The sequence below is a fragment of the Chelonoidis abingdonii genome, chromosome 10 (genome assembly GCF_003597395.2).
Source record: "Chelonoidis abingdonii isolate Lonesome George chromosome 10, CheloAbing_2.0, whole genome shotgun sequence".
NCBI classification, from domain to species: Eukaryota; Metazoa; Chordata; order Testudines; family Testudinidae; genus Chelonoidis; species Chelonoidis abingdonii.
The window spans coordinates 81,469,415-81,493,988 of record NC_133778.1 but is presented as its reverse complement, the minus strand read 5'-3'; the positions used below and the strand labels follow the sequence as shown (position 1 = coordinate 81,493,988).

General features: G+C 55.0%; 1 protein-coding gene across 1 annotated transcript in view; it reads left to right on the top strand.

The window, feature by feature from the left end:
- Window positions 1-23,962, top strand: part of STK11IP (serine/threonine kinase 11 interacting protein) — a 33,897-nt gene extending 9,935 nt beyond the window's left edge. Inside the window, exons 5-24 of the mRNA XM_032774485.2 lie at window positions 692-799; window positions 1,003-1,074; window positions 2,658-2,787; window positions 3,050-3,153; window positions 4,330-4,419; window positions 11,181-11,222; window positions 11,734-11,901; window positions 12,292-12,373; window positions 12,491-12,853; window positions 13,053-13,243; window positions 14,376-14,486; window positions 15,755-15,950; window positions 16,561-17,019; window positions 18,531-18,646; window positions 18,832-18,929; window positions 20,243-20,421; window positions 20,701-20,785; window positions 21,276-21,361; window positions 22,303-22,532; window positions 23,049-23,962. Coding sequence (XP_032630376.1) covers window positions 692-799; window positions 1,003-1,074; window positions 2,658-2,787; window positions 3,050-3,153; window positions 4,330-4,419; window positions 11,181-11,222; window positions 11,734-11,901; window positions 12,292-12,373; window positions 12,491-12,853; window positions 13,053-13,243; window positions 14,376-14,486; window positions 15,755-15,950; window positions 16,561-17,019; window positions 18,531-18,646; window positions 18,832-18,929; window positions 20,243-20,421; window positions 20,701-20,785; window positions 21,276-21,361; window positions 22,303-22,532; window positions 23,049-23,189 — 3,051 coding nt within the window. The 3' untranslated portion in view covers window positions 23,190-23,962. The remainder of the gene's footprint in view (window positions 1-691; window positions 800-1,002; window positions 1,075-2,657; window positions 2,788-3,049; window positions 3,154-4,329; window positions 4,420-11,180; window positions 11,223-11,733; window positions 11,902-12,291; window positions 12,374-12,490; window positions 12,854-13,052; window positions 13,244-14,375; window positions 14,487-15,754; window positions 15,951-16,560; window positions 17,020-18,530; window positions 18,647-18,831; window positions 18,930-20,242; window positions 20,422-20,700; window positions 20,786-21,275; window positions 21,362-22,302; window positions 22,533-23,048) is intronic.
- Window positions 23,963-24,574: the final 612 nt, after the last annotated feature.

Sequence of the window (24,574 nt, the reverse complement as noted above, 5' to 3'; positions counted from 1 at the left end):
GCATGAGGCTGCAGCTGGTAGTGAGGCTGCCCACGGGGAGTGCCTTGCGCCAGTGCCCTGCGATCTGCAGGCTGTTTGGTGGGGATGGAGGCTCAAGTTTTAACCTGTAGAGACTTGAGTGGTCTTGGCAACAATTCTATCCTCATGCAACGCTTACAGCAAAGGTGCTTATTAGCAGCCTCCTGGTTTGAGCTGGGTTTGCCAGCAGGGAGTTCTCTGAGGGTCCTCAGCTCAGGAACTCACCCCTCTTGGCCTCTCCAGAGCATTTGGTATAGCTGCTTTGTTCCCTGTCTGACCTGGCAGAGAGCTGGCTGGGGTTGGTGGTAGACGGCCACTGGGGGAGGGTTTTGCTGAAGTTGTAACCATTTGTAAATGGCTTGATTAGTCTTTGCGCCTCAGGTCCAGGAATAACTGATGAGAGCGTGTGAATAACTGCAGGCCCTCAGACATACCAGGCCACAGCACGTCCTCTTCCTTCTGAATCTAGCCATGGGGCTCTCACCGCTCCTCATGGGTAGCAGCATGGGACGTTCTGTGGGGTGGGGCAGGCTGACTGAAGAATAGCAGGGGCGTGGCCTGTAGATGCAGTATGACAGCCCTGTACTGTGCTGACTGCTGTCTGGTACCCAGCTACTATCCCTTTGCTTGTCAAGTGCTGGCTGCTAATCTCTTCTCACTCCCACCTTCCTAGGAGGTCATCTCAGCCTGCGGAGGGGATCTGAGCTCCGCCCTCCCCTGGCTGGAATTGCAGACTGTTAACTTCAGCTACAACACCATCACTGTCCTGGATGGATCGCTGGTGAGGCGACCCTGTCACGGTGGCTAGCAATGGGGTAGAGGGGTTGGGTATTGGCTGTGGTCATGGTGCTGCCAGGCTCCATGGAGAGGGTGTGGAGAGTCTTGAGTGGCAAGGCCTGACCCTCCCATTCTGCTGTGGAGATGTTTGTTTTGTCAAGGGCCTTGAAGCTGATGCTCTAGCACCCCTTCTCCCCTGTCTTTCAGCAACTGCTGAATGCCCTGAAGGTCTTGGATTTGAGTCACAACAGAATCCAGGACTGTGAGCACTACTTAATGGTGAGTATTGTAGGGTGAGTTCTGGGGGTTGGTCCTATTTCCCATGAGTCTCTCGATCGTGCCTGGATCTCCACTGGTTCGCTTTGATCTGCAGCCCCCACCCTAAAGCAGGCAGGTGCTGCATAGCTATGGGCTGTGACTCAGCCCCTTCAGCCCACCAAGTCTGGACAGCATCCTGGTGTGTAGCCCTTTACTGGCCTGCTAGAGACAGGCCAGAGATTCCCTGAACCTTTTATCAGCTGGAGCCAGGCACATGTGAGAGTCTAGACTTGCCAGTGCAGCCCCTTGTGGCTGGCTCAGGGGAGGCCCTGCATAGTCTCTGCTTCTGTGAGTATTGGTCAGGAGCAGCCGCGTTCCAGTGCTGTGCAGTCATGCAGTTCTTCCTAACTACACCAGAGTGGCTAGTGCAGGCAAGCTGCTCCATTGCTGGAATGAATAATGTCAAACACTCACCTGGAATAATTAAAGCTGGAACCAGGTGTCACTCTGACATATGCCCCGCTCAACCTGCCATTCCACCACGAGTCAGAATCCAGCGCACTCCACCTATCTTCCCTAGAGTGGGGACCTCCCTGGGCATACCATATTCACCTCCCAACTTCACACGGTCTCAGCTGCTACCCTGACATCTGTGCAGGATGTGGGGCTCGCGGTCAGTGGTGTGACAGTTCTGAAGCTGCTGCCTTGGGTCAGACTGAGCCAGTGCTTTGTGACCCTCTGAGCTGCACTCTCTGAGAGACAAAGGTTAAGCTTGGCCAAATAACACAGTGAGGAGGGCATGTCTCGTGATGTGAACTGTGAAATCTGACAGCTGAAGGAGGGATTTTCAAACGCAGTCACTGCTGATGTGCTGCGCTCCCCTGGGAGTAGATGTTAAAACTCAGCAGATTCCAGTAGGCGCGGAGTGAGACCAGTGCTGAGTGTGTCTGCAAATACCGCCTCTGATGTGAACTCGAACAGCTTTACTGCAGAAACCTCACTGCTCTGGGACCATGGCTGGAGCTCGGACAGACGCTCCCACACATTCCCCCGCTGTGATGCTTGCAGTCACAGCATCTTGGATAGCTGTGCGAGTAGAGAGGAAGGATTTCCCAGTGGTTAGGGTTTCCTGGGACTTGAGAGAGGGCTCAGTTCACTGCGCCACCACAGACTTCCTCTGTGCCTCCTTTCTGTCTGTAGCATGGGAATATCCGTGCTCCACGCCTCACAGGGCGTGTGTGAGGAGAAATGCACTAGTGATTGTGAGGTGCTGGAAGTGCCTTAAAATTCAGTGATGCTGAATTTCCTGACTTTCAGATTTGCTCTTTCAAGCTAGGCTGTCAGTTGGCTTTAAGATAGCTCTACCCTTAACGTAAAATTTTTGTTTGGGTTCCGCTATCCTTTAACTTCATGGATAACCAGCTCTGAGCATGCAGCTGTGAGCCAGGGCTCCTGAGGCCTAGTCCAGATCTGGCACAGACGATTGTAAAGAACTCAGAGCTTTTGAGTGCAGCCTCTGAATAGCTGCGGTAGGGCTCCACCGCCTGTGACTGGAGAGAAGTAACTGAGTGGCTCTGAGGGCTCTTTTCCTTTTCTCTGCACAGACCCTTACAGAGCTGGAGTACTTAAATCTGGCTTATAACTTCCTGCCAAAGGTGCCAAACCTAGGACTCTGCAGTCGAACCAAGCTGGTGACTCTGATCTTGCGCAGCAATGAACTTGACAGTATTAATGGTGAGTCCAGGAAGGGTGATGGGTTGGAGAGTGTTGTAGGCACTTGGGTCCCAGAACTGGGAGTGGCCTGGAGCCAATTCCCTCTGCCTGGGGCTATTCCTTCCCTCCTTTCCTTTCCCAGCCCAAGAGGGAGAGCTTGGGAGTCTGCAGTACCTCAGATCTGTCAGGCACAGCAGCTAGTGTTGATCCTGTGGCAAGGGAGAAAGAGCTCCTTAGTGTTGGATTTCTGGGCTGATTGATGGCTTATCTTGTTTGTCTGCAGGGGTGGAGCAGCTGCTGAACCTGCAGCACCTGGATGTAGCCTATAACCTGCTGTTGGAACATGCCCAGTTAGCACCACTGTCCATGCTGCACAACATGAGAAAAGTGAGCACAGTGCTAAGCAGGATGACAGGGAGACCCCTGAGTCTTGAGATGCAGGGGAGAAGAGGAGTCTGAGTTCAGTGCAGACTCTGATATCAGTGAGGAAAGTTGGAGGGGGTGAGGCCTGGCATGGTTCTCTGGCAAGGATCCCTGCAAGAAGGACACTGCAGTCTGTGTTCACTTTCTCAATGAATCCAGCAGGGATGTCTTCCAGAACTCCCAGCCCTGCAGCCTCACCCTGTTTCCAGGTCAAGCTGGGATTTTTCCTTCTCCCTCATCCATTGCCTCACATAGGTTATGCAGGCCAAATCTTGCCCTTGGTGACCCCTGTGCACTCCCCAGTATATGCGAGCCCTCTGGAATATCACTGGCTAGATCTGAGACCATTCTGATACACAACTAGGAATAGACTCCAGCTGTCCTCTCCGCTATGCAGTCTCTGGCGCCCTGGGATGTGTGAAATGCTCAAACTCTAGTCACTGATCTGTTGCGCACAGCTGGAGGTTAAGAACAAGCTTTGCAGTGTCTTTGCAGAGTAGAAACCGAAGGGGGGATTCCAGAGGGGATGGAGCTCAGCTGTTCTCAGTGGTACCAGATGACAGAACAAGGAGTAATGGTCTCAAGTTGCAATGGGGGAGGTCTAAGTTGGATATTGGTTCAGAGGGGCGGAGGGAGAACTATTTCACTAGGAGGGTGGCGAAGCACTGGAATGGGTTACCTAGGGAGGTGGTGGAATCTCCATCCTTAGGTTTTTAAGGCCCGGCTTGACAAAGCCCTGGCTGGGATGATTTAGTTCGAGTTGGTCCTACTTTGAGTAGGGGGTTGGACTAGCTGATCTCCTAAGGTCCCTTCCAACCCTAATCTTCTGTGATTCTATGAACTACACATCAGGGCATTCCTGTTGGAATGGCTCTCGTAGATTTAGGAACATGACCTGGAGATCCTTTGAATTCAAAGAGAATGAAATCAAACAGCAGGTCCAAAAGACCACGAGAGGTGGCAGTGCTAGGCTTACCTCCTTCATGGATGGGCCACTTCATTGCCATCCCAGCTGGAGGAAGTGGCTCTGTCTGTTGCTAGCCCTTGCTATGTGGGAGGGGACTGGTTGCAGGCAGGCTTGGTGGGAGTCTGGAATGCAAATGTACAGTGACACATACTGTGTTGCGCTCTCTCTCCCAGCTGTACTTGGAGGGAAACCCATTATGGTTTCACCAGAACCACCGATCTGCAACCATCGTACACTTGTCTCCCAGGGCAGCTTCCTTCAGTGTAAGTATTGAAGCCACATACTCCATATGCAGTCTGGGGAATGGCCATGCTGTGTCAGACCAATGGTCCATCTAGCCCAGTGTCCTGTCTTCCCACAGTGACTGGTGCTGGGTGCTTCAGAGGGAATGAACTGAACAGGGCAGTTTATCAAATGATCCATCTCCTGTCATTCAGTTCCAGCTTCTGGCAGTTGGGGGTTTGCAGATGGCCAGGCAGGGGGTTTAGTCCCTGACCATCTGGACTGAAGCCATTGCTACGTACAATCTGCCCTGGAGCTGTGGGATCAGTCTGTCAGGCAGTTTTGGGGCTGGGCGGAAGAAGAGAATTGCAGACTTTAAAAGTGATTAGATGCTACCATAAAAATTTCTCATCAGTGCAGGTCTTAAAATCTCCCTTGCCCCCAAAGTACAGGAACTATCCCTGCTTCTCTCATAATCTCAGGAGTAACTTTCTTGGGAGCAGCTCTTTTTTCTTTTTCTATCTTACTTACTGGAAACCATGACTTAGGTTAAGCTACATCTAGTGACAGAGCTCATTGAAGAGACAGTCAAAGGATGACTTGTTCAGTCTAGAAGTACCTTTTGATAACGGACTCTTCAGTCTAGCAAATGAAGGTATAACACAGCCTGGGGGCTGGGAGCTGAAGCTCGACATTCAGACTAGAAGTAAGATGCCAGCTTTTGCAGTGAGGGGAGTTGGGATAGTTCACCAGGTTTATGGTAGCAGGATGTTTTTCTGGAAGATCGGCTTTAGTTCTACCAGTAAAACAGAAGGTATATTGGACAACAGGAACACAGGTTACGGCAGAACTTGTAGGCACAGTCAGGACCCTTCAGTCGAGTCCTTCTGGGCTTTCAGGGTGCTTGGATCCCAGCTTAGGATACCCTGAATTCGAACCACCCAGCCCCAAACTGAAACTAACCACCTCCAGCCGGCCCCTTCCTTTGTCTAGTTTCCCAGGCAAAAGTGTTGACCTCCCACCCCCCTTGCCTAGCTCAGGTATAGTCCATCCCCGAAAGTCCTCCCCTGCTCTCCCATCCCCCATGCAGACAGCCCCTATTGCATCACATCTCTCCCCCCTTCGAGACTGAACTGAGCGGGGTCACTCTGCCCAGTGACCTGGGGAAGTTCAGGGGCCCCCTCTCAAGGACAACGCATCCGCTATCAGGTTGACACTTCCCTTCACATGGACCACGTCCATGTCATAGTCCTGGAGGAGCAGGTTCCACCGCAGGAGCTTGGCGTTGGCTCCTGTCATCTGGTGCAGCCAGGTCAGGGGAGAGTGGTCGGTGTACACGGTGAAGTGTCGCCCAAAGAGAGATGGCTCCAGATTCTTAAGGGCCCACACCATGGCCAGCTGTTCCTTCTCAATGGCCGCGTAGTTCTGTTCCCGGGGTAGCAACTTCTTGCTCAAGTACACGATGGGGTGTCTCTCCCCGTTTTTCATCCTCCTGCATTAACACCGCTCCCAGTCCCATGTCTGAGGCGTCGGTGAACACCATAAAGGGTTTGTCAAAATCTGGGTTTGCCAGAACTGGGCCACTAACCAGAGCCTCCTTCAGCTCCCGGAGAGCCTCCTGGCACTGCTCAGTCCAGACCACCTTGTCTGGCTTCCCCTTTTTGCACAGCTCAGTGAGGGGAGCGGCTATGGCTCTGAAGTGGGGCACGAACCTTCGATAGTACCCCGCCATCTCAAAGGCCTGGACCTGCTTTTTGGTTTGGGGAGCTGGCCAGTCTCTGATCACCTCCACCTTGGTTGGTTCCGGCTTTAGGCAGCCGCTCCCCACCCGATGGCCCAGGTAAGATACTTCAGCCGTCCCCACCTTGCACTTCTCAGCCTTTACGGTTACCCCAGCCTCCCGGAGTCGGTCCAGCACTCGTTTAACCTGGGACACGTGGTCCTCCCAGGTCTGGCTGAAGACGCAGATGTCGTCAATATACGCCACGGCAAAACTCTCCATCCCCCTCAGTAGCTGATCCACCAGGCGCTGGAAGGTGGCCGGCGCTCCCTTGAGGCCAAAGGGCAGGGTCAGAAACTCGTAGAGCCCCAGAGGGGTGATAAAGGCCGATTTCAGCCTGGCATCTGCGTCCAGCGGCACTTGCCAGTAGCCCTTGGTAAGATCCATGGTGGTGAGGTACCGAGCACCTCCCAGCTTGTCTAGGAGCTCGTCAGGCCTGGGCATGGGGTAGGCATCAGATACGGTGATGGCATTGAGCTTTCGATAGTCCACACAGAACCGGATTGACCCATCCTTCTTGGGGACCAGCACCACTGGCGAGGCCCAAGGGCTGGAAGACTGCTGGATCACCCCCAAAGCCAGCATGTCCCTGACCTCTCTTTCTAGATCCTGGGCAGTTTTTACCAGTGACCCGAAAAGGGGAGCATCTTTTTTTTTTATAGGGGGATGTGACCTCGGTCTCCACCCTGTGGACAGTCAAATTAGTGCGTCCAGGCTGGTTGGAAAACAGCTGTCGGTATAGATGCAGCACCCCTCTGATCTCAGCGTGCTGGGCCAGGGTCAGCTGATCAGAGAGGGGAATCGCCTCCAGGGGGAACCAGCTTTTGTCCCAGGGAATAGATCCACTAAAGGGTCATCTCCCTGCCCCTCCCAATGTCCACACACGGCCAACACCACATTCCCCCTGTCATAGTATGGTTTCATCATGTTCACATGGTACACCCGCCGGTGATGTGCCCGGTTTGACAGCTCCACCACATAGTTTACCTCATTCAGTTGCTTGATAACCTTGAAGGGCCCTTCCCAGGCGGCCTGGAGTTTGTTTTTTCCTCACAGGGGATGAGAACCATCACCTGATCCCCGGAGTGCAAAGGGCAACGGGCCCGGCCGTGCGGTCATACCAGACCTTCTGCTTCCTCTGGGCTCGGCCAGATTCTCCCTGGCCAGGCCCATGAGCTCGGCCAGTCTTTCCCGGAAGGTCAGGACATACTCCACCATTGACTCTCCCTCGGGAGTGGCCTTCCCCTCGCATTCATCTCTCATCAGGTCTAGGGGCCCCCTTACCTGCCTTCCATACAACAGTTCAAAAGGCAAAAACCCAGTAGATTCCTGGGGTACCTCCCTGTACGTGAACAGCAGGTGAGGTAAGTACTTGTGCCAGTCCTGCGAGTGCTGGTTCATAAATGTTTTTAGCATCATCTTCAGCGTCCCGTTGAACCTTTCCACCAGCCTATTGGACTGGGGGTGATACGCTGAGGCCCAGTTATGCCGAACCCCACATTTTCCCCACAAGCACCGGAGCAGGGCCGACATGAAGTTGGACCCGTGGTCTGTTAAGACTTCCTTGGGGAACCCCAACCTGTTGAAAATTGTCAGCAGCGCATCTGCCACGGTGTCTGCTTCAATAGAGGACAAGGCCACTGCATCGGGGTAGCGAGTGGCAAAATCCACCTCCACCACCAGGATGTATTTCTTCCCCAACTGGGTTGTCTTGCTGAGAGGTCCCACTATGTCCATGGCCACCTTCTGGAAAGGTTCTTCTATGATGGGTAAAGGCCTCAAAGCTGCTTTCCCCTTGTCCCGGGCCTTCCCCACCCTCTGGCAGGGGTCACAGGATTGGCAGTACTGTCAGACCTGGGTAAAGACCCCAGGCCAGTAACAGTTCTGGAGCAGCCTCTGCCTGGTGCACCGGATTCCCTGGTGCCCTGCAAGAGGGATGTCATGGGCAGGTACAGTAGCTTGTGGCAAAACTTTTGGGGCACCACCAGCTGCATCCTGATCCCCCATGCCTCTGCTTCCCCTGGGGGAGCCCATTCTCCCACAGTAACCTCTCCTTGCAACTTCTCCTCATGGTCTGTACCGCACTGAGGTTGGCCCGGTCCCTGGGCTTCTGCAAGGAGGGATCTTTCTGCAGCTCGGCCTGGAACTCAGCAGCTGGGACAGGGATGGGGACCTGCTCTCTCTTGCTGGCTGGGTCTGAGGCCGCAGCCTCTCTGAGCAGTGTCCCTGGGCATTCCCCCCCCACCCCAGGTTAGGGTCCTGCACCTCAGGCAGATTACCGTCCCCGATGTCGGGGCACAGTGCCCTTCGCTGACTCTGACTACAAGTCACGACCAGGGCACTCTGGGTGTTACTTGGCCAGTCCTCGAGGTCCCCTCCCATTAACATGTCCGTGGGCAAATGTGGGTGTACCCCCATGTCCTCAGGGCCCTCCTTGGCTCCCCACTTCAGGTATACCCTCGCCACGGGCACCTTGAATGGGGTCCTGCCCATGCCCATCTGGGTCAGGTAGGTGTTGGGCACCATTTGATCTGAGGCCACTACCTTGGGCCGGGCAAGCGTCACCTCTGCGCCCGTGTCCCAGTAGCCAGTGACCTCCCTCCCATCTACCTCCAGGGAAACAAGGCACTCTTTCCGGAGGGGCAGCCCTGCGCCCACCCTGTAAACCAAAAACCTGAAGCATCCAGCCCCCCAGAGGAGCTGACCTGGGGACCTCTTCCCTCCTTCACAGGTTGTACGCTGCTAGCCCCCCTTTCCTGGGAATGTTGCCCCTCATCCGACTGGGTCTTTACCTCGTCAACCCTATGCGGGTTGGGTCTGCTTGGTCTGTCCCTGAGTTTGGGGCACTGGGCCTGTATGTGACCTCGTTGGCCACAGTGATAGCAGCCCATGTCTCGTGGGTCCCCTTGAGTGGGTCGGATGGACCTGACGCTGGATGTTCCCTTTTGGTGGGGGTTCTCCATAGGCCCCCACTGGGAGGTCCCATGATGACTCTCTCTGCACTGAGGCAGGCCTGCTCCTTCGAGACTCCTCCCTGTTATCGCCTGCCCGACTGTCCACAAATTGGTCAGCCAGCTGGCCTGCGTGCTGCGGGTTCTCCGGCTTCTGGTCCCTCAACCACAGCCTCAGGTCGGACGGGCACTGCTCATACAGGTGCTCCAATATGAATAGGTCAAGCAGGTCCTCTTTAGTTTGGGCCCCAGCTGTCCACTTGCGGCCATACCCCTGCGCCCGATTGACCTTTTGTAGGTATGTGATCTCACGGGTTTTACGCTGACTCCGGAACTTTTTCCGGTACATCTCAGGAGTCAGCCCAAAAGCGTGGAGCAGGGCCTGTTTGAACAGTTCATAGTCCCCTGCCTCCGCCCCTTTCATCCGGCTGTATACCTCCACGGCTGTGGAGTCCAGTAAGGGGGTGAGAAATGAGATCCTGTCTGCAGGGTCAACCCTGTGCAGCTCACAGGCATTCTCAGAGGCCATCAGGAAGGTATCTGTCCTCCCCCTCCTTTCGCTGGGCCAGCAAGCACTTATCAAAGCTCTTTGTAGGCTTGGGTCCCCCCTCGCTCACCGCAACTGGGGCCCCACTGCTCGCCAGCCGGGCCAGTTCGAGCTCATGTTTATGCTGTTTCTCCTTCTCCAGCTCACGCTGGCGCTGGTTTGCCTCAGGTTTACGCTGGTGTTCCCGTTCCTTCAGTTCTTGCCTCCTTAACTCAAGCTCTTTCCGTCTCAGCTCCCTGTCATATTCCAGTTGTATACGCTCCACGGATGCCGAGCGCCGCCGGGAGGATCCCCTGCTGGGGGGGTGAGCTTCGCCAGGATGATCCCCTGCTGGCCTGGGCGGTCACGGTGCCCTCGGTATTTGCTGGGCTCCTCCCCGCCCTTCCCCTTGGCATCAGAATGGGGGGTCTCGGGAAGCCCTGAGCTGCCGGCTGACGACTTCCAGCAGGAACAGACACTAGTGCCTGCGCTGCATCTGCCAGGCTGCTTCCCTCAGATACAGGGCTCAGTTCATTCAAGCGGTCTCCCTCCTTCAGCTGGGCAATCAGCTGGTCTTTGGTGAGTCTCCCACTGCGCAGCCCCCTCTGCTTGCGCAGCTCCACCAGGTTGCACTTGCGCTGCTTGGCTTACATCTTCCTGCTGGCCACTCACAGGCCGGGGTGCTCACTGCTCCCCACGGTTTCCAGGGAGACCCCTAGTGCACCAGCCCTTCTTGAGGTCACCACCTCTCTGCCAGGGTCGAGCTGCAGACTCCTCCGCCCCTGGGACCGCTCGCTGCAGTCCCCCAGGGGACCCTGTTACTGCAAAGTCCTTCTCACTGGGCACACACTTCCAGGGGTTAATCACCCCGAAAATTGTCCCTTTGTTTTACTGCTCCCCAGTCACTTACTGCAGGAAGCGCCGTCCACAGGGTGCAGTATATCCCACCACTACCACCAGTTGTCACGGAGTGTGGGGGAGTCTGGTCCAGCACCCCTCTTTCGGGGACTCTCAGGGACTCTCAGCCAGCCAGTAAAACAGAAGGTTTATTGGACAACAGGAACGCAGGTTACAGCAGAGCTTGCAGGCACAATCAGGACTCCTCAATCAAGCCCTTCTGGGCTTTTAGGGTGCTGGGATCCCTGGAATTCCAACCACCCAGCCCCAAACCGAAACTGAAACTAACCCCCTCCAGCTGGCTCCTTCCTTTTGTCTAGTTTCCCGGGCGAAAGTGTTGACCTCTCACCCCCCTTGCCTAGCTCAGGTTACAGGCTCAGGTATAGTCCATTCCCTAAAGTCCTCCCCTGCTGTCCAATCCCCCATGCAGACAGCCCCTACTCCATCACAGTCTCGTTCACAGGACACTGTACAGTGACTCTGCACTAGGAATGCAGAAGGAAATCTGGTTCCTGCCAGGCTGGCATCTGGCTGTGTAACAGTTGTGTCTTAAGGCTAAGTGGATACAGGCTTCAACTGATATAGCGGGCCAATAGGAGGCTGCACTGAGCTCCAGCTGACCATAGTTGGGTTTCTTTGTCATTACAGCTCCTCTTGGATGGAGAGTTGCTGACTACCTCAGACCTGATGGTGAGTACGGGGTGATAAACTGCAGCTTGCTCTGGGGTGGGGATGCCCCTTATCCTGGAGTTTTTCCATCAACTGCTCTGCCTCCTGAAAGCAGCTCATCTCTGCTCTGTTCTTACTGTAACTAGCTGTTGTTAGGGACCATCCACTGTGCTCCAGACATGAGCAGTAGGGCAGTAGGTGTGGTGCAGTGATAGCCTGCTTCAGACCAAACTCCTGGAGACCTCCATCTCCCCCAGCAAGGTGCCATGTTACATACAGCACCTCTGGGATGCCAATTAACCAGTCAGATCTCTACCTATGTCCATAGGAATTGCAGGTATTGGGTTAAACTGAGGATGGAGGGAAAGCCACCCCAGTCAGACAGTTAGGGACCTGCCACCTGCTCTGGGGGAACCAGACAATCTCTTTAGGGAAGTCCCTGGCCCTCCATGCTTTGGCTTGATTTGCCTCACTCCCACACCCTCCTTGGTCTCCCCTCATGCTCAGCTATTATCGCTCTCTTTGGCTTCAGCACCTTCCAAAATCTGGGCAGGTCATTGCCCAGTCAATCCACTCTTCGACCTCTGAGAAGACCCTGCTGGACCGCAGTGCCCTGGACAGCTCCTGCGGCGCAGACCTCAGTGACAGCCAGTCCCCAGGGGAGAGTGGGGCTGCCAGGCTCCCGCAAAGAAAATCCAAGGTCTTCTATTGCTGCTTCTGCTCCATAGCAGGGGCTTTGGATGAAGGGCCTGATCCAGGGCTGACTGTGACTGAGTCACTCAGTACCCAGAGTTAATGGCTCCTTTGTCATGTGAAATACAGTGGGGCCCTGTCTGATCCATTCCTCTGCTGGCAGTGTGGGGATCCTGGCCTCGCTGTATAATGGGATTAGCTACCATGGTCTCCGAGGAAGAGGCTTGGGTTAAAATCTGGACCTACTGGAACAAATGTTCTGGGGGAGTTGTGCCATGTGATGGGGAGGGGGTGCTCTGGCCTCCTCAGGCTCTCTGGGGACTGAGGGATCATTCACGGTCTGTCTCGTCACCTAGATGGTTCTGCCACTCAACCCTGCTCTTTCTGTCCCTTCCAGGGAAATGTTAAGGTGCGCCGGCCGAGCATCTCCGAGCCCAGTGATACAGAGCATGAGTACCAGGCACTGCCCTCCTCAGCTGGTGAGACTTTCCGCTTGTCCATAACAGAGTAACTACCCCGCCCATGGGGGGGGTCTGGCTTGGGGGCTCTGTGGGCAGTGACTCTCCTCAGGCCCCCAGGATGTTTTCTCTGTTCAGGGATGGTCCTGCAGCACCAGAAGGAGATGGAGCGCATGGACGCCTTCCGAGATCACTTTGGTGCTGACTGGCTCCAGTACAAGAGACAACTGGAGGAGCACGACCGGGAGAGGCCTGTCATCTCCCTTAGCTGTCCTGCAAAGGAGGTCCCAGGCAGCCTGCCTGGCACCGACATGCTGAGCGAGAGCACCACCCAGGAGCAAGAGACGCCCTCTGGGTTGCTGAGGGACACCTTTCTCCCCTTGGACGGCATGAGGGAGGAGGAGAAGGAGCCGCAACTGGAGGAGTCCTTGGGAGAAAGCCAGAAAGGAGAGATGGAAGCGGATGAGCTTGTGGCCCAGGAGGAAGAGGAGAAGCCAGAAGGTAAATAGGTTCTGCCTGAGGGAAGCTTTTCAGTCCATCTCCATGTAGTCCTCTTCCTGCTCTGGTCACACCCTGCTACGAGACTGCACCTGGCACTCCCTCCATCCTCCCCCGGCTCCAGGGGAGCTGTTGCTCCCCTGCAAGGCACGGAGGGTGGAGTGCTGTATGTGTACTAACATTTCGACATCTTACTTGGCAGTGGACCTTTGCCAGCCTGTGTTAGTGAGCCAGATAGAAGGTGATGGTGACCCAGAGCCAGACTGGATCTTCCTGCGCGTCACAGCCCGACATGTGATTGAGGTGGAGCTGAAAGCCGCCAGAGTCCTCCATAAACTGGAACTGAGAAGCCTGCAGAAAGTGGAGACCTCTGAAATGACCTGGAAAAGGATGGTGAGTTGGGGCTCTGTGTGAGGTGCCTGCCTGTTAATCTTCATATGGGCCAACATCTCAGACACAGACTTGAGGGGTGGAAAAGCCTTGATTGGAGAAGAGGTCATCAGTCCAGCATGCAAAACCTAAAGCCAGCCTCTCCCTTCCACATGTATCTAGACCTCCCTAGCTCCATGTTGCTGAAGGATGCACAGGAGGGCAATGGTGCAGAGGTCAGCAGTAAGAGTTCAGTTAGAGACCGGGCAGGACGTGCTCCTCTGCATTGGGAGTAGAACAAATTGCTCTCCTGGGCAAGGGTTACAGAAATAGAGCGGTTAAAGCTCTTAACGCATCATTTGGCTGAAAGGATTGCAGTTGGACTTTGTACTCGACCATGCTGTAATCCAGCATAGCGCTGGGTTTCGCTTCCTGGCCTGGGCAGCACCTACCAGGTTTCTTTGAGATTGGTCCAGCAAATTTCCCTAATCATCCAGTATAGTCCTGCTTCTCCATAGCTGTAAAACTGCTGGCAGCTCAGTAATCTGGTTAGCCTGTTTCCTTTGTCCTGCTGACCACGGCCTCCCGTTGTAGCATATGATCAAGTTAGACTCTAAAATAACTTGTTTGTGTCCAGACCAGGTTGGAGAGGGAATATCTTTTACTGGGCCAACTTCTGTTGGTGAGAGACAAGCTTTTGAGCTCAAAACAAGCTGGTCCACCTCACCCACTTTGTTTCTAATATCCTGGGCCAACACAGCTACTACATCACTGTGTCCAGATAGTCTCACTGGACTTTCCACGTATGCTTAGAATTGGTGGTGATCTCATGTGCCTCCTACATTTCTCCTCATCCCCTCCTTAGCCCTTCTGGCAGCACTGACTCATTTGGTCTTCCCTGGCCCCGATCTGGGTAGAGGCATTGCATGGCACAGCAGGCGTTCTTTGAATAGTGCTTCGATCTGGGCCTTGGAACATTTCAGTGCTTTTAGTGCTTATGGGCTGACTCTTCTGCCCGTTTCCTTTAAAGGATGCCTCCATAAAGGGTCCTGCCCGGTGTGCTGTGCAGTACTCTGCTAAATCCCAGGAGCACGTAGCCACAGGCTGGCCTCTCCTGCCTAGGATCTGGGCTTTTTGCTGTATTTCCTCCTTGCAGGGCCTGGAGCGTGTGTTCCCTGTCCTCACACTCCATTTCAGCTACATCCGCAAGGACCGTCAGAAGCGCAGATATGTGGTGCTGGATGATCATCCAGAGCTCTGTGTGCAGGTGAGGGGAGGTGTGAGCTCAATATGCTGAGCTGGCACAGACCAGTGGCATGAGCAGGGCTAGTGCCCCCACAGTTGACCTGGCTTTTTGTTCTGGCCCCAGGCCTGCTGGGTGTGGGGCTCTGTTCACCTCTAGGGGCGCCCAGAGACTGAGTCTGCTACAGCCGCAGCTAAGAGCCACATGGCTTTTTTAGCTCATGTGTTTAGCTCCAAAGATCGCAGGTTCCATCCTGCCTGCCAGCGACTGGGGTCTGTCGGTGTTTAGAGTGAGGGCATACATACACTGACATCCCAAGGTCTAGATAACACTTGGGGTCTGCAGCTTCTGCTGGGCGTATCTGTCTCAAAGCTCTGGGAGGCTGCAGAGGGGAGCAGAGGACCCACTAAATGGCTGGCGCAGAACCTGCGGGTGTGGGGAGTAACAACTACCCCTTGACCTGTGAGGCTGTGGAGGGGGCAGGTCTCTGGGCACAAGGGCCTTCTGGGGCTAGGAAGTACACTTGTTTTGAGGAGGGTGTCGAATCGAAGCTAGCTAGTTAAACTCAGGCCTTTGAAGCCCTGCTGGGGGACAGGAAGTGCATTGGCGCTGATCTCCCATCCACATCCTGGATTCTGGGTGTTTAACTAAGAGTGAACAGGCTGCTCTAGGCCGTTTCAGTGGATGAGAGCTCTGAAGAGCTGCCCTGTAAACGTGAGGAAATCCTGCTGCCTCTACTCCTCGGTGTGTCCAGGCAGAGACTGGAAATGAGCTGCCCCCTGCCTGGTCTGTTTGCACAGACCCCAAATGTGGGTCATGTCGTCTCTGGAGAGAGTGTATATGGGGCAGCCGGGTCAGGAGCCATAGGAGAGTTCTAGTGAAGCAGCAGCTGGGGTGGAGGCTTGGACAAGGAGCTAGAAGCAGGGCTGGGTTTCCTCCTCTAGCTGGAGGACCTGGTTGGACTGTACCTCTGGGTGTTCAGCATTTGGTTAGACTGAACTGTCAGTTTGCGTGTGAGGGGACCCATCATCCTGCAGACATGCTGGTGTGGAACTGAGGCAGTTGTCTCTGCTCATGCACCCGTGGCGAGGCTGAGGTTATGTTGGCCAGGTCTGATCTTGCTAGCTGGTTCTCCCCACCCCCCAGGTTCTGTCAGTGCTTGTGCTCGAATTCCGAGCTCAGGTTTGTGCTGTGTCAGGTGTGTCCAACTTGCATACATGCCCTGGTTTCACTCAAACACACAGCCCCCTGGCAGCCACTCTCTCCATCTCTCCCAATGCTGCTGTTTTCAGTGTGTGCTGAGAGTGCTGTCCCCAGCTCTGGAGGAGAATCGCAGACATCCAGGAGTAGAGGAGGGATCCATGAAGCTCCAGTGCCTGAAATGCAAGCAGGAGTTTGCCCAGCCCCTGGCACTGTGGCAGCAGAGTCTATATCCTGCACTGGCTGAAGGTGGCAAAGGCATGGAGACCTCAACTCAGCCAAACCAAGGTATGGTGCTAGGCAGACTGAACGCATACAGAAAACAGCCCAGTGCCAGTTTCCTAAGTGTTGGCAATGGTGCAGGGTGTATGAGAAGTGCAATCAGTTGGCCATGCCGAGGGGGCACTCGTGCTAACAGAACATACTCTGGGAGAGGGACAGATCAGGGCATGGGTGGGACGGAGCCTGCCTTGTCCACCAGGCTGTTCTGTGTGTCTAAGGCAAATGGCTCCTTGGGGTCTGGGAGCAGGTGAGGGAGCTGGGAAGCTGCAGGGGGATGTAGGGAGTCAGTGGAGTGTTGTCTGCTGATTAGGAGTGTGGTGATGTGGTCCTGAGGACAGCTGCTCAGGGAGACTTTTTAATTAGATTGTTCTTGAATCTGACCGAGCAGGGACTTGACCAGCAGACCAGGCTGCTGTTGGCTGGGCTGGGCTTCCCCCCCATACCAGTGAGTGCCCTGGACTGGCCTGGATCTTCCTTTTTTTTTTTTTTTTTTTTTTTTAAAAAAAAAAAGTTAGTTTTTTTTGTTTGTTTGTTTGTTTGGTTATTTTTTAACCTGAGTTGCTGGGCTGGGAAGAGCCATGTCTGTCTAGTCCTGACAACCCCCCACCCCTTACAGAGGCTACTGCCCCTGGTGAGCCCATGGTCTGCCCCAGCTGCTCCAGTGACCACGTCGTCCTCCTTCCCTGCGAGAGGCGCTCCAGCACCCCATTGCCCTCGCAACATCACGCAGACAAAGCCGTGTCAGAGCCGGGCCCCCAGGGGAGTCTGGAGGCAGCGTCTGTCCTGGGCAGCCAGAGCGGGCAGTTCTATATTGGTGGGGAGGATGACGGCTCCGAGACCGACCCCAGGACCCAGGAGCTCAGCGGTGACCATGGCAGCACCATCCACTCCAGCTCCGACGGGGACGGCAAGAGGAAGGAGCTGGGCCTGAAGAGCTGCTACTCATCCCTCAGCCGGACAGACACCAGTGCGGGGAGCCTGATGGGGAGTTACCACTATGGCGCCTCCCGTGGGCCCACGCCCTCCCAGCTCTCGCTCAACTCCGAGTCCGAGGAGACCTGGAACCTCAGTCTCCGTGAGTGCTGCAGGGCTGGAGCTGTGTGCGCGGGTACCTGCCCCGGGTGCTGGCAGTCCCAGCTGGGTGAGGGTTGGGGAGGCCCTGCTGGGCTGGGGGAGAGGGATCAGAGTGCTGAATGGAAAGGAGCGCCGGCTCCAAGCAGGGATGGTGCTGACCCTTCACACCCTCCCTTCCAGAGCCCAGGCCCCATCCTGCAGATGGGAAACTGAGTCCTGGGGGCAACATGCCCATGGGCCGCCAATGGCAGAGACAGGACTGGAGCCCAGGGCTGGTGGCCAAATGGCTTGTCAGTCAGTAAGGGGCATTGGGCAGCTGTCTCTCCTAGGCATTCTTTGCTAATTGCTCTCCCCTGATTAGATGAGGCTGGCATGCGTGGGAATTGCTGTGGGTCTGTGGCTGCTCCTGCCCATGGTGATCTCGGGGGTACGTGCTGGGCTCACAGGCCCTCACTTCACAGTTGCGTGAGAAGGGCCTGTGTTCGGGCTGTTGGCCCTGCCTGCTGAAAGGTGTCCCGGACTCCTGAAGGGTCTGGGATTCCTGCCAGTAGGGACCGCCTGGCCTTGAGTCACCCTCCCTCACAATCCCTGGCAGTGCCCCTGTGTCTAACTCCTGCTGCTGTGCTCTAAAGAGGCACCTGTGGGACTGTGGATCGCGTAGTTGGGGGTGCCAGACTCAGCCCACTAGATGAAGGCTGGATCGCATGGTCTAAAATAGCCTCTTGCTAGTGCCCTCAAAGCTGAATCAAACTTAGCCCTTGCTTAAGCCCTGTGGCTTCTCATAGAAGTTTCAGGTGAGGGAAATCTGGTCCAGTAAAACAAGCTTCCCCCAAGGATGCCGCCACTCCTGGGGCCAGGCTGGCAGGTGCTTTAGGGTCAAGTTGCGATTAGTGGGCACACATCAGGTGTCTGAGTTGGGCTCCTCTCCAGCTTTCTCGCTGTTCTTCTGCATCTCTTTTGGCCTTGGCAGCTGTTCCTGCCCTCTAGTGCTGATCAGAAGGATCCCAGGCTGGTGCACAAAGGAGGCTGGCTCTAGGATAAGTGATAGGCTGGATTAGCACCTCACTGCAAAGCGACTCTTGGGCTGGTTATGGGCCATGGTGGAACTGTCGTTCCATAGAAGCCAGGAGTGTTGTAGCTCCCAGGGGTGCCAACACCAGAGCAGGGTGAAAAATGGGTTTAGAGCAGGATGAGAACATCTGCAGATGGAGGATGCTTTTAGGAGAGGACTCCCACCATTTTGGCTCAGTACTGAAGGAACAGGGCTTCGCTGCTTAGATGAACAGAGCCTGAGGGGTGATGCTGTGGCCAAGAACCCTGTGCTGACCTGAGGGAATGGGGTGGATGGAACCCAACAGACTGGCTTCTCCCTGTGTGTGCACATGCCCGATGACTCCAGAGCATCACTGCCTGGCTGCTGACGTTGCTGGGACCTGGTGGAGGGATTGCTCACTGCGGCAGCCTTGCTGCAGGAGCACAGGATCGCTGATCTGTCCGTTGTGCTCTCTGCAGCCACAAACAGCACCCTGGACGTGAGGGACTTCCGCTCCGTGGACCATCGCCTCAGGCTCTACCTGGACATGGAGGTGTTTGAGGAGAATGTGGAGGAATTCCAGTGCTTTCTCAAGGTGAGGGCTTCCCACAGACCTGGCGGTCCGGCCCTGGCTGGGGCAGAGCCCTCCACACTCAGACTGCCTGCACAGGCGGGCTGGGTGAGTGCCTGGGGCAGAAGTGGCTTAGATGCTCCGTAACGCCCAGGACAAGGGAGCAGGCTGTTACGGGTTGTGACCTTCCCCACACTGTGCTCTTCCAGGTGGCCGTGGTGAAGTTTGGCCGGTATGGAGAGTTCTCTGCACTCCTGGTGGCCTCGGATCTCAGGATTCATGTGCTAGAAGTCACTGGGGAGATCAGGTGAGGAGCAATGCTACACAGGCTGTGAGGGCCTGGGGCAGTTTCTTTGCTGAAGGCTCTTGGTCCTGGCCTCTTGGGCATGTCCGAGTTGAGAGAGGTAAACAGTGGTGTCCCTCAGGGATCTGTATTGGTACCAGCCCTATTCAACGTATTCATAACTGATCTGGAAAAAGGAGTAAACTGTGAGGGGGAAGTTTGCAAATGATACAAAACTACTCAAGACAAATCCAAAACAGACTGAAGAGTTACAAAAGGAGCTCCCAAAACTGGATGACTGGGCAACAAAATGGCAAATGAAATTCAGTGTTGATCAATGCACATGGGAAAACATCATCCCAACTATACATCTAAAATGATGGGCCTGAATTAGCTGTTACCACTCAAAGATCTTGGAGTCGTGAATAGTTCTCTGAAAACATCCACTCCATGTGCAGCGGCAGTCAAAAAAGCTAACAGTATTAGGAACCATAAGGAAAGGGGTAGATAATAAGACAGAAAATATCATATTGCCTCTATATAAATCCCTGGTTTGCCCACATCTCAAAAAAGATATATTGGAATTGGAAAAGTCTCCAAAAAGGGCAACAAAACGATTAAGGGTATGGAACAGCTTCCATAGGAGGAGAAATTAAAAAGACTGTTTAGCTTGGAAAAGAGAACTAAGGGGGGATATGCTGGAGGCCTATAAAATCATGACTGGTGTACAGAAAGTAAATGAGAGCACACAAATAACACTTCCTCAACACAGAACTAGGGGTCACCCGATGAAATTAATAGGCACCAGGTTTAAAACAAACAAAACACGCTACACATAGTCAACCTGTGGAACTCCCTGCCTGAGGATGTTGTGAAGACCAGGACTATAACAGAGTTTAAAAAAAATAAACAAAAAAAAAAACAACTAGGTAAGTTCATAGAGAATAGGTCCATCAGTGGCTATTAGCCTGGATGGGCAGGGATTCAAAACCATGCTCTGAAGTGTCCATAGCCTCTGTTTGGAATGGGCGACAGGGGATGGGTCACTTGATTCCCTGTTCTGTTCATTCCCTCGGGCACCTGGCATTGGCCGCTGTCGGAAGACAGGATACTGGGTCAGATGGGCCTTTGGTCTGACCCAATGTGGCTGTTCTTATGTCCCTGCTGTGCTGAAGTTCATTCAGAGCTCCATGCTGTGGGTTCTCTTGAGCTTTCAGCAGCTGGTGGCTCTCCTGGTAGAGGCCTGCATAGGAGCCTAGAGAGGGAGAGGAGGAAGTGGAGGGCTGTGGGGTGACTGCAGCCTGTTGCAGTTGTGGAGAACTCTGCCCTCTGTTTAGGGGGCAACCAGTGGACTGGCTGAAGAAAAATGACTCTCATTATCTATCCGATCTCTGCTACCTGGAGATGGGGCTGGGCCACCAGAGTCTGCGGATGGAGTTTGACAATCCCAAGGCCTCCTACAACTTGCTAATCCGAAACCAGAGCCGCTGTGACCAGTTCCTACAGTGCTTGACATGTAAGAGTTGTGGGGAAGGGAGGGGCCTTTGTCCATTGTCCCTCTGGGGCAGGGAATCTTCCCCCTGTCCTGCCAAGAGGCTGCACCTCGCCATGTGTGTTCTCTGGTGAGAAGAAGCAGGTGAAATAGCCCAGTGTGCTTTCAATGACTCGCTCTAACATGGAAACTCCACCTGCCCAGGGACGAGAGCACTGACCCTGGATGTGCTTTCTGGACTTGAGACCTGTGTGCTGCACCAGGGACTCCTAGGTAACAGTCTGCCTTGCTGCTCCTGTCTAGATCTCCTGCAGGAGCTGCCAGGCAAGCCCAGGAGCAGAGTGAAGGAAATCCACACTGTTGAGATGAATCCCCAGCATCGGCTGTGGTAAGAGCAGCCTGTGGGGCAGCACCTCCCTGCCCCATATGGTGTCTGTGGCGTGTTCCCAGCCTGCTGCCATTAATACAGCCCCACGGATGTGCAGGACACCCACTCTAAACACCTACCCCAGGTGCCTGCCCTCGGGCACTGGATTTATAGGTGGGGTAGCAGGTTGGAGAGGGGATTTGGGAGGGACTGGGCAGCAGAGCCAGGCATAGAGAGTTCTGGAGCTGGGAGCAGGAGAGGGGTGGACAGAACACAGCATGGCCAAACAGAAGGCAGGACCTGATCTGGGCAGGCACAGGGCAGTGTGGAGCCCAGAAGGGAAGGGTTTGAATCTGAACTGGGAAGGCAGCAGGAACATGCTTGGGACAGGACTGGGGAACTCTGGGGCCTCCTCACCTGCAGGGCAGGATGTGGTGGAAGAGAACTGTCCTGGAGCAGTCTGCAGCCATGTGGGTGGGTGTCTGCAGCTCACAGATGTCTTCTCTTCCAGGCCTCTACTGGAAAAGGCCCTGTGCTCAGTGGCTGTAGATGGCATGTCCAGCTGCTTCTTCTACCTGCTGGCGTATTTGATCCAAGGTATGGGGTAATTATCCTGTGCTAGACCCTGCTCCGCCTGCAGCTGTGGCAGTATCCCCACACCTGGGGATGGGGATGTAGGTGGCACAGCTGGCCCATTGGTGGGAGCAGACAGAAGGGTTCCCTGTAGGAGCCCCTCAGAGCTGCGGCGTGGAAGGCAGCAGCATCTCCACCTCTCTCAAAGGGCCAGTGACTGTCACAGGCTCCAGGCTGGGGCTGCACCATCTCAGGCAGCCCAGTATGGATGTCAGCACTTTGAAAAGTGTCTGTCTGAAAAGCTGGAGGAGGTGCAGGGAAGAGCACAGAAATGAGGGCTAGAGAAAACACCCCGCAGTGTGACTGAAGATTACCAAAGAGGAGACAGAGCAGTGCCTTGATTAGCTGTATGTACCTTCCTGGGGAGATCCTGCCTGCTGCTGCAAGGCTCCTAACTTGAATGGAGACAGGCAGAACAAGTCGGTTAGAAATATGCTGCACGTGTTGTCCCAGTGCAGGCAATATAACCACTGGGACAGATTCCAAAGGGAAGTGGTGGATTCTCCATCTCGACTGTGCATATCCAGCCTGGTACCTTCCTGGCAGGAGCTTTCCTCAGACAAGTCCCTGGCTCGGTGCAGGGGTAGCTGCTGTCGTTCTCTGGCCTATTATACAGGAAGTCAGATTAGATGATCGAATGGGCCTGTCTGGCCATGAGATCCAGGGATTGAGGCTTGGGCCTGTCCCTCAGCAGGGCAGCTGGAAAGAGCTGCTTCCCTGTCCCCTCTTCAGCCCCCCCATGACTGGTCAGGGTTCCTGCACCACCCACTCCTCGACAGTAGGCGGGGCTCCCCTTGGGGGCTGGTGTGGCGGGGCCTGGGGGCATGGAAGCCAGCCCCATGGGGAATCCAGGGCCTGAGTAAGGAGAGCCCAGTGACCTGACTCCCTGTCCGATTCCCCCTTAGGTGCCTCTGCCTTCCCTGTGACTCTGTTGAGCACCTGCAGCACTCTGTTCCTGCTGGAGGAGAATCACCAGTGGCAGTGGGTCCAGCTCACGCCAGGTACGGCTGGTGAGAGGGAAGTGCCCACCGAGAGCAGTGTCCAGCTGAAGGAGAAGCAGCCAATCAGCAGCATCAGCAGCATCATCACTTACCACTTCTCTCCCTGTGACATCAAGCTGATGTTCTATGATGAGGTAACAGGGCAGGGGGCATCCCTTGGCGCATGGAGTCCCCAGTGCCTGGGGCAGGGGTTGTTGCTCTGGGCTGTGACTCAGAGCCCACCCTCATGAGGACCCTCTGTTCTGTCATAACCTCTCTCCTGTCTCAGACCCAAGGGTCTCTGGCTGGGGTGTCAGGTGAGGCGCGGGGTCTCTCCTGCAGCCAGCAGCTGCTGCTCTTGTTCACCAGAGTGTGCGTATGCCTGCACCAGCACAGCCAAGCCATGTCCTGGCAGTGAGGCACAGGGAGATCCTGTTCCTGTGCCTAGGAGCTGAATCCCTGGCTGCATGGGGCCTGTTGCAACAGGTGGCTAGGAGCATGGATTCCAGCACTGGGCACTCAGCTGCTGGAGAGTGCACTAGCTGCTGGGGTCAGAAGGTGTAGCCAGCTCTCAAGGCATAAGGATACAGGGCACTGATCTCAGGCCTGTGAGATTGGAGCTGAAAATCACCAGAGCTGGGGCCATCCTGACCTCCCTCCTCCCCATGTAGGTGCTGAAGGTGGAAAGCACCTGGCACATCCACACAGAATGTCCTGAGCTGCTGGCTCAGCTGGTTGAGTGGATCCGTGGTCCCTGGGAGGAGATGTTCTCCATCGAGCTGCGGAAGACAATGCAGGAGGTCCTGGAGTGAGCATGGTAGCTGCTGACGGGCAGAGCTGGCCGCCTGGCTGGGTATACTGCTGTGGAGGGGCAGAGTGAAGGTGACTCTGCCTGACATTCCTGTTCAGTGGCCTCTGCCTGCTCCTGTGTTCTGGACCCCAGGCTTTTGCTGGTGGGGAGGAGGGGAGCACTGAATGGTTTGTTTTTTGTTTTTTTAGCTGGTCTGGCAGCTGAACTGACTTGGTTGGGTCTGGGGGTATGCACAGAGGGGTGACTCGTGGTGCAGACACTGACATAACCTCATGGAAGCTGCACAGAGCTGCAGCCCGGTGGTTTCTGACAGTCTCACTCATGGGGAGTAGTGACCATGCCAAGGTCGCTTCTTATTTATCCCTGGGGTCCAGGCCCAGTGGGAGCCCAGCAAGGTGGGTGGTGGAGCCAAAGCCTGCTCGGACAGGTAAATAGGCAAGCATCTGGGGCCAGCCTTTCCTCTGTCGGGTGTATCTACTGCATGTCCACTTGCTCTCAGTTCCGTCCTGCTGAAACCCATATTTGTGTCTGGCCTTTTGTGGCTTCCCTGATGTCTCTTGTCTTGAGCCAGGAGCTGCCTGCCCGGAGGGGGCCAGGGTGACCGTGGGCAGAGTTATCTGTGCCTGCTCAGCAGGACAGAGCCTGGCCTGCTACTTGTAACTCTTCCCTCAGTGGGGCTGGGCAGCTGCTTGGGATCCTGGAAGGGGCAGTGAGTCTATTTTAACCAGGACAGTTTTACTATTTTCTATTGTAATAAAAGCTTCTATTTATTGAGTTCTGTCTCATGCATGCTGCAACCTCTGCTTTGCCATGTGCTTCTCCAGGGGATTGCAAGCCAGGCTGGGACTGGCCCTCTCAGTACTCGACTGGGAGGCCTGAAAGGAACCCCAGGGTCCTACAGTGAATGAACTGGGAGCTCATTCAATGTACTCCATCGTGTGGCACTGGAGGCTCTGCTCCTTGACATGTAGCCTCTCTCAGGTGGGTCACACTGCTGAGCTCTCTCCTCCTCAAGGCTGCCATTTCACAGCCCTCTCCCAAGACAAGGGGTTTAGTTTGCTGTCGCGACCAAGTCCCAGTCTGGACTACTGCGTTCTGCCTCACAAAACAGCCCCTGCTGCTCTGACTGCAAGTCATAGAACCATAGGACTGGAGGGGACCTCGAGAGGTCAGCTAGTCTGGTCTCATGGCAGGACTAAGTGTTATCTAGACTATCGCTGACCAGTGTTTGTCTAACCTGCTCTTAATCTCCAGCAATGGAGATTCCACAACCTCCCTAGGTAGTTATTCTAGAGCTTAACTACCCTGACAGGAAGTGTTTCCTAATGTCCAACCTAAACCACTCTGGCTGCAAGTTAAGCCCATTGCTTCTTGTCCTGTTCTCGG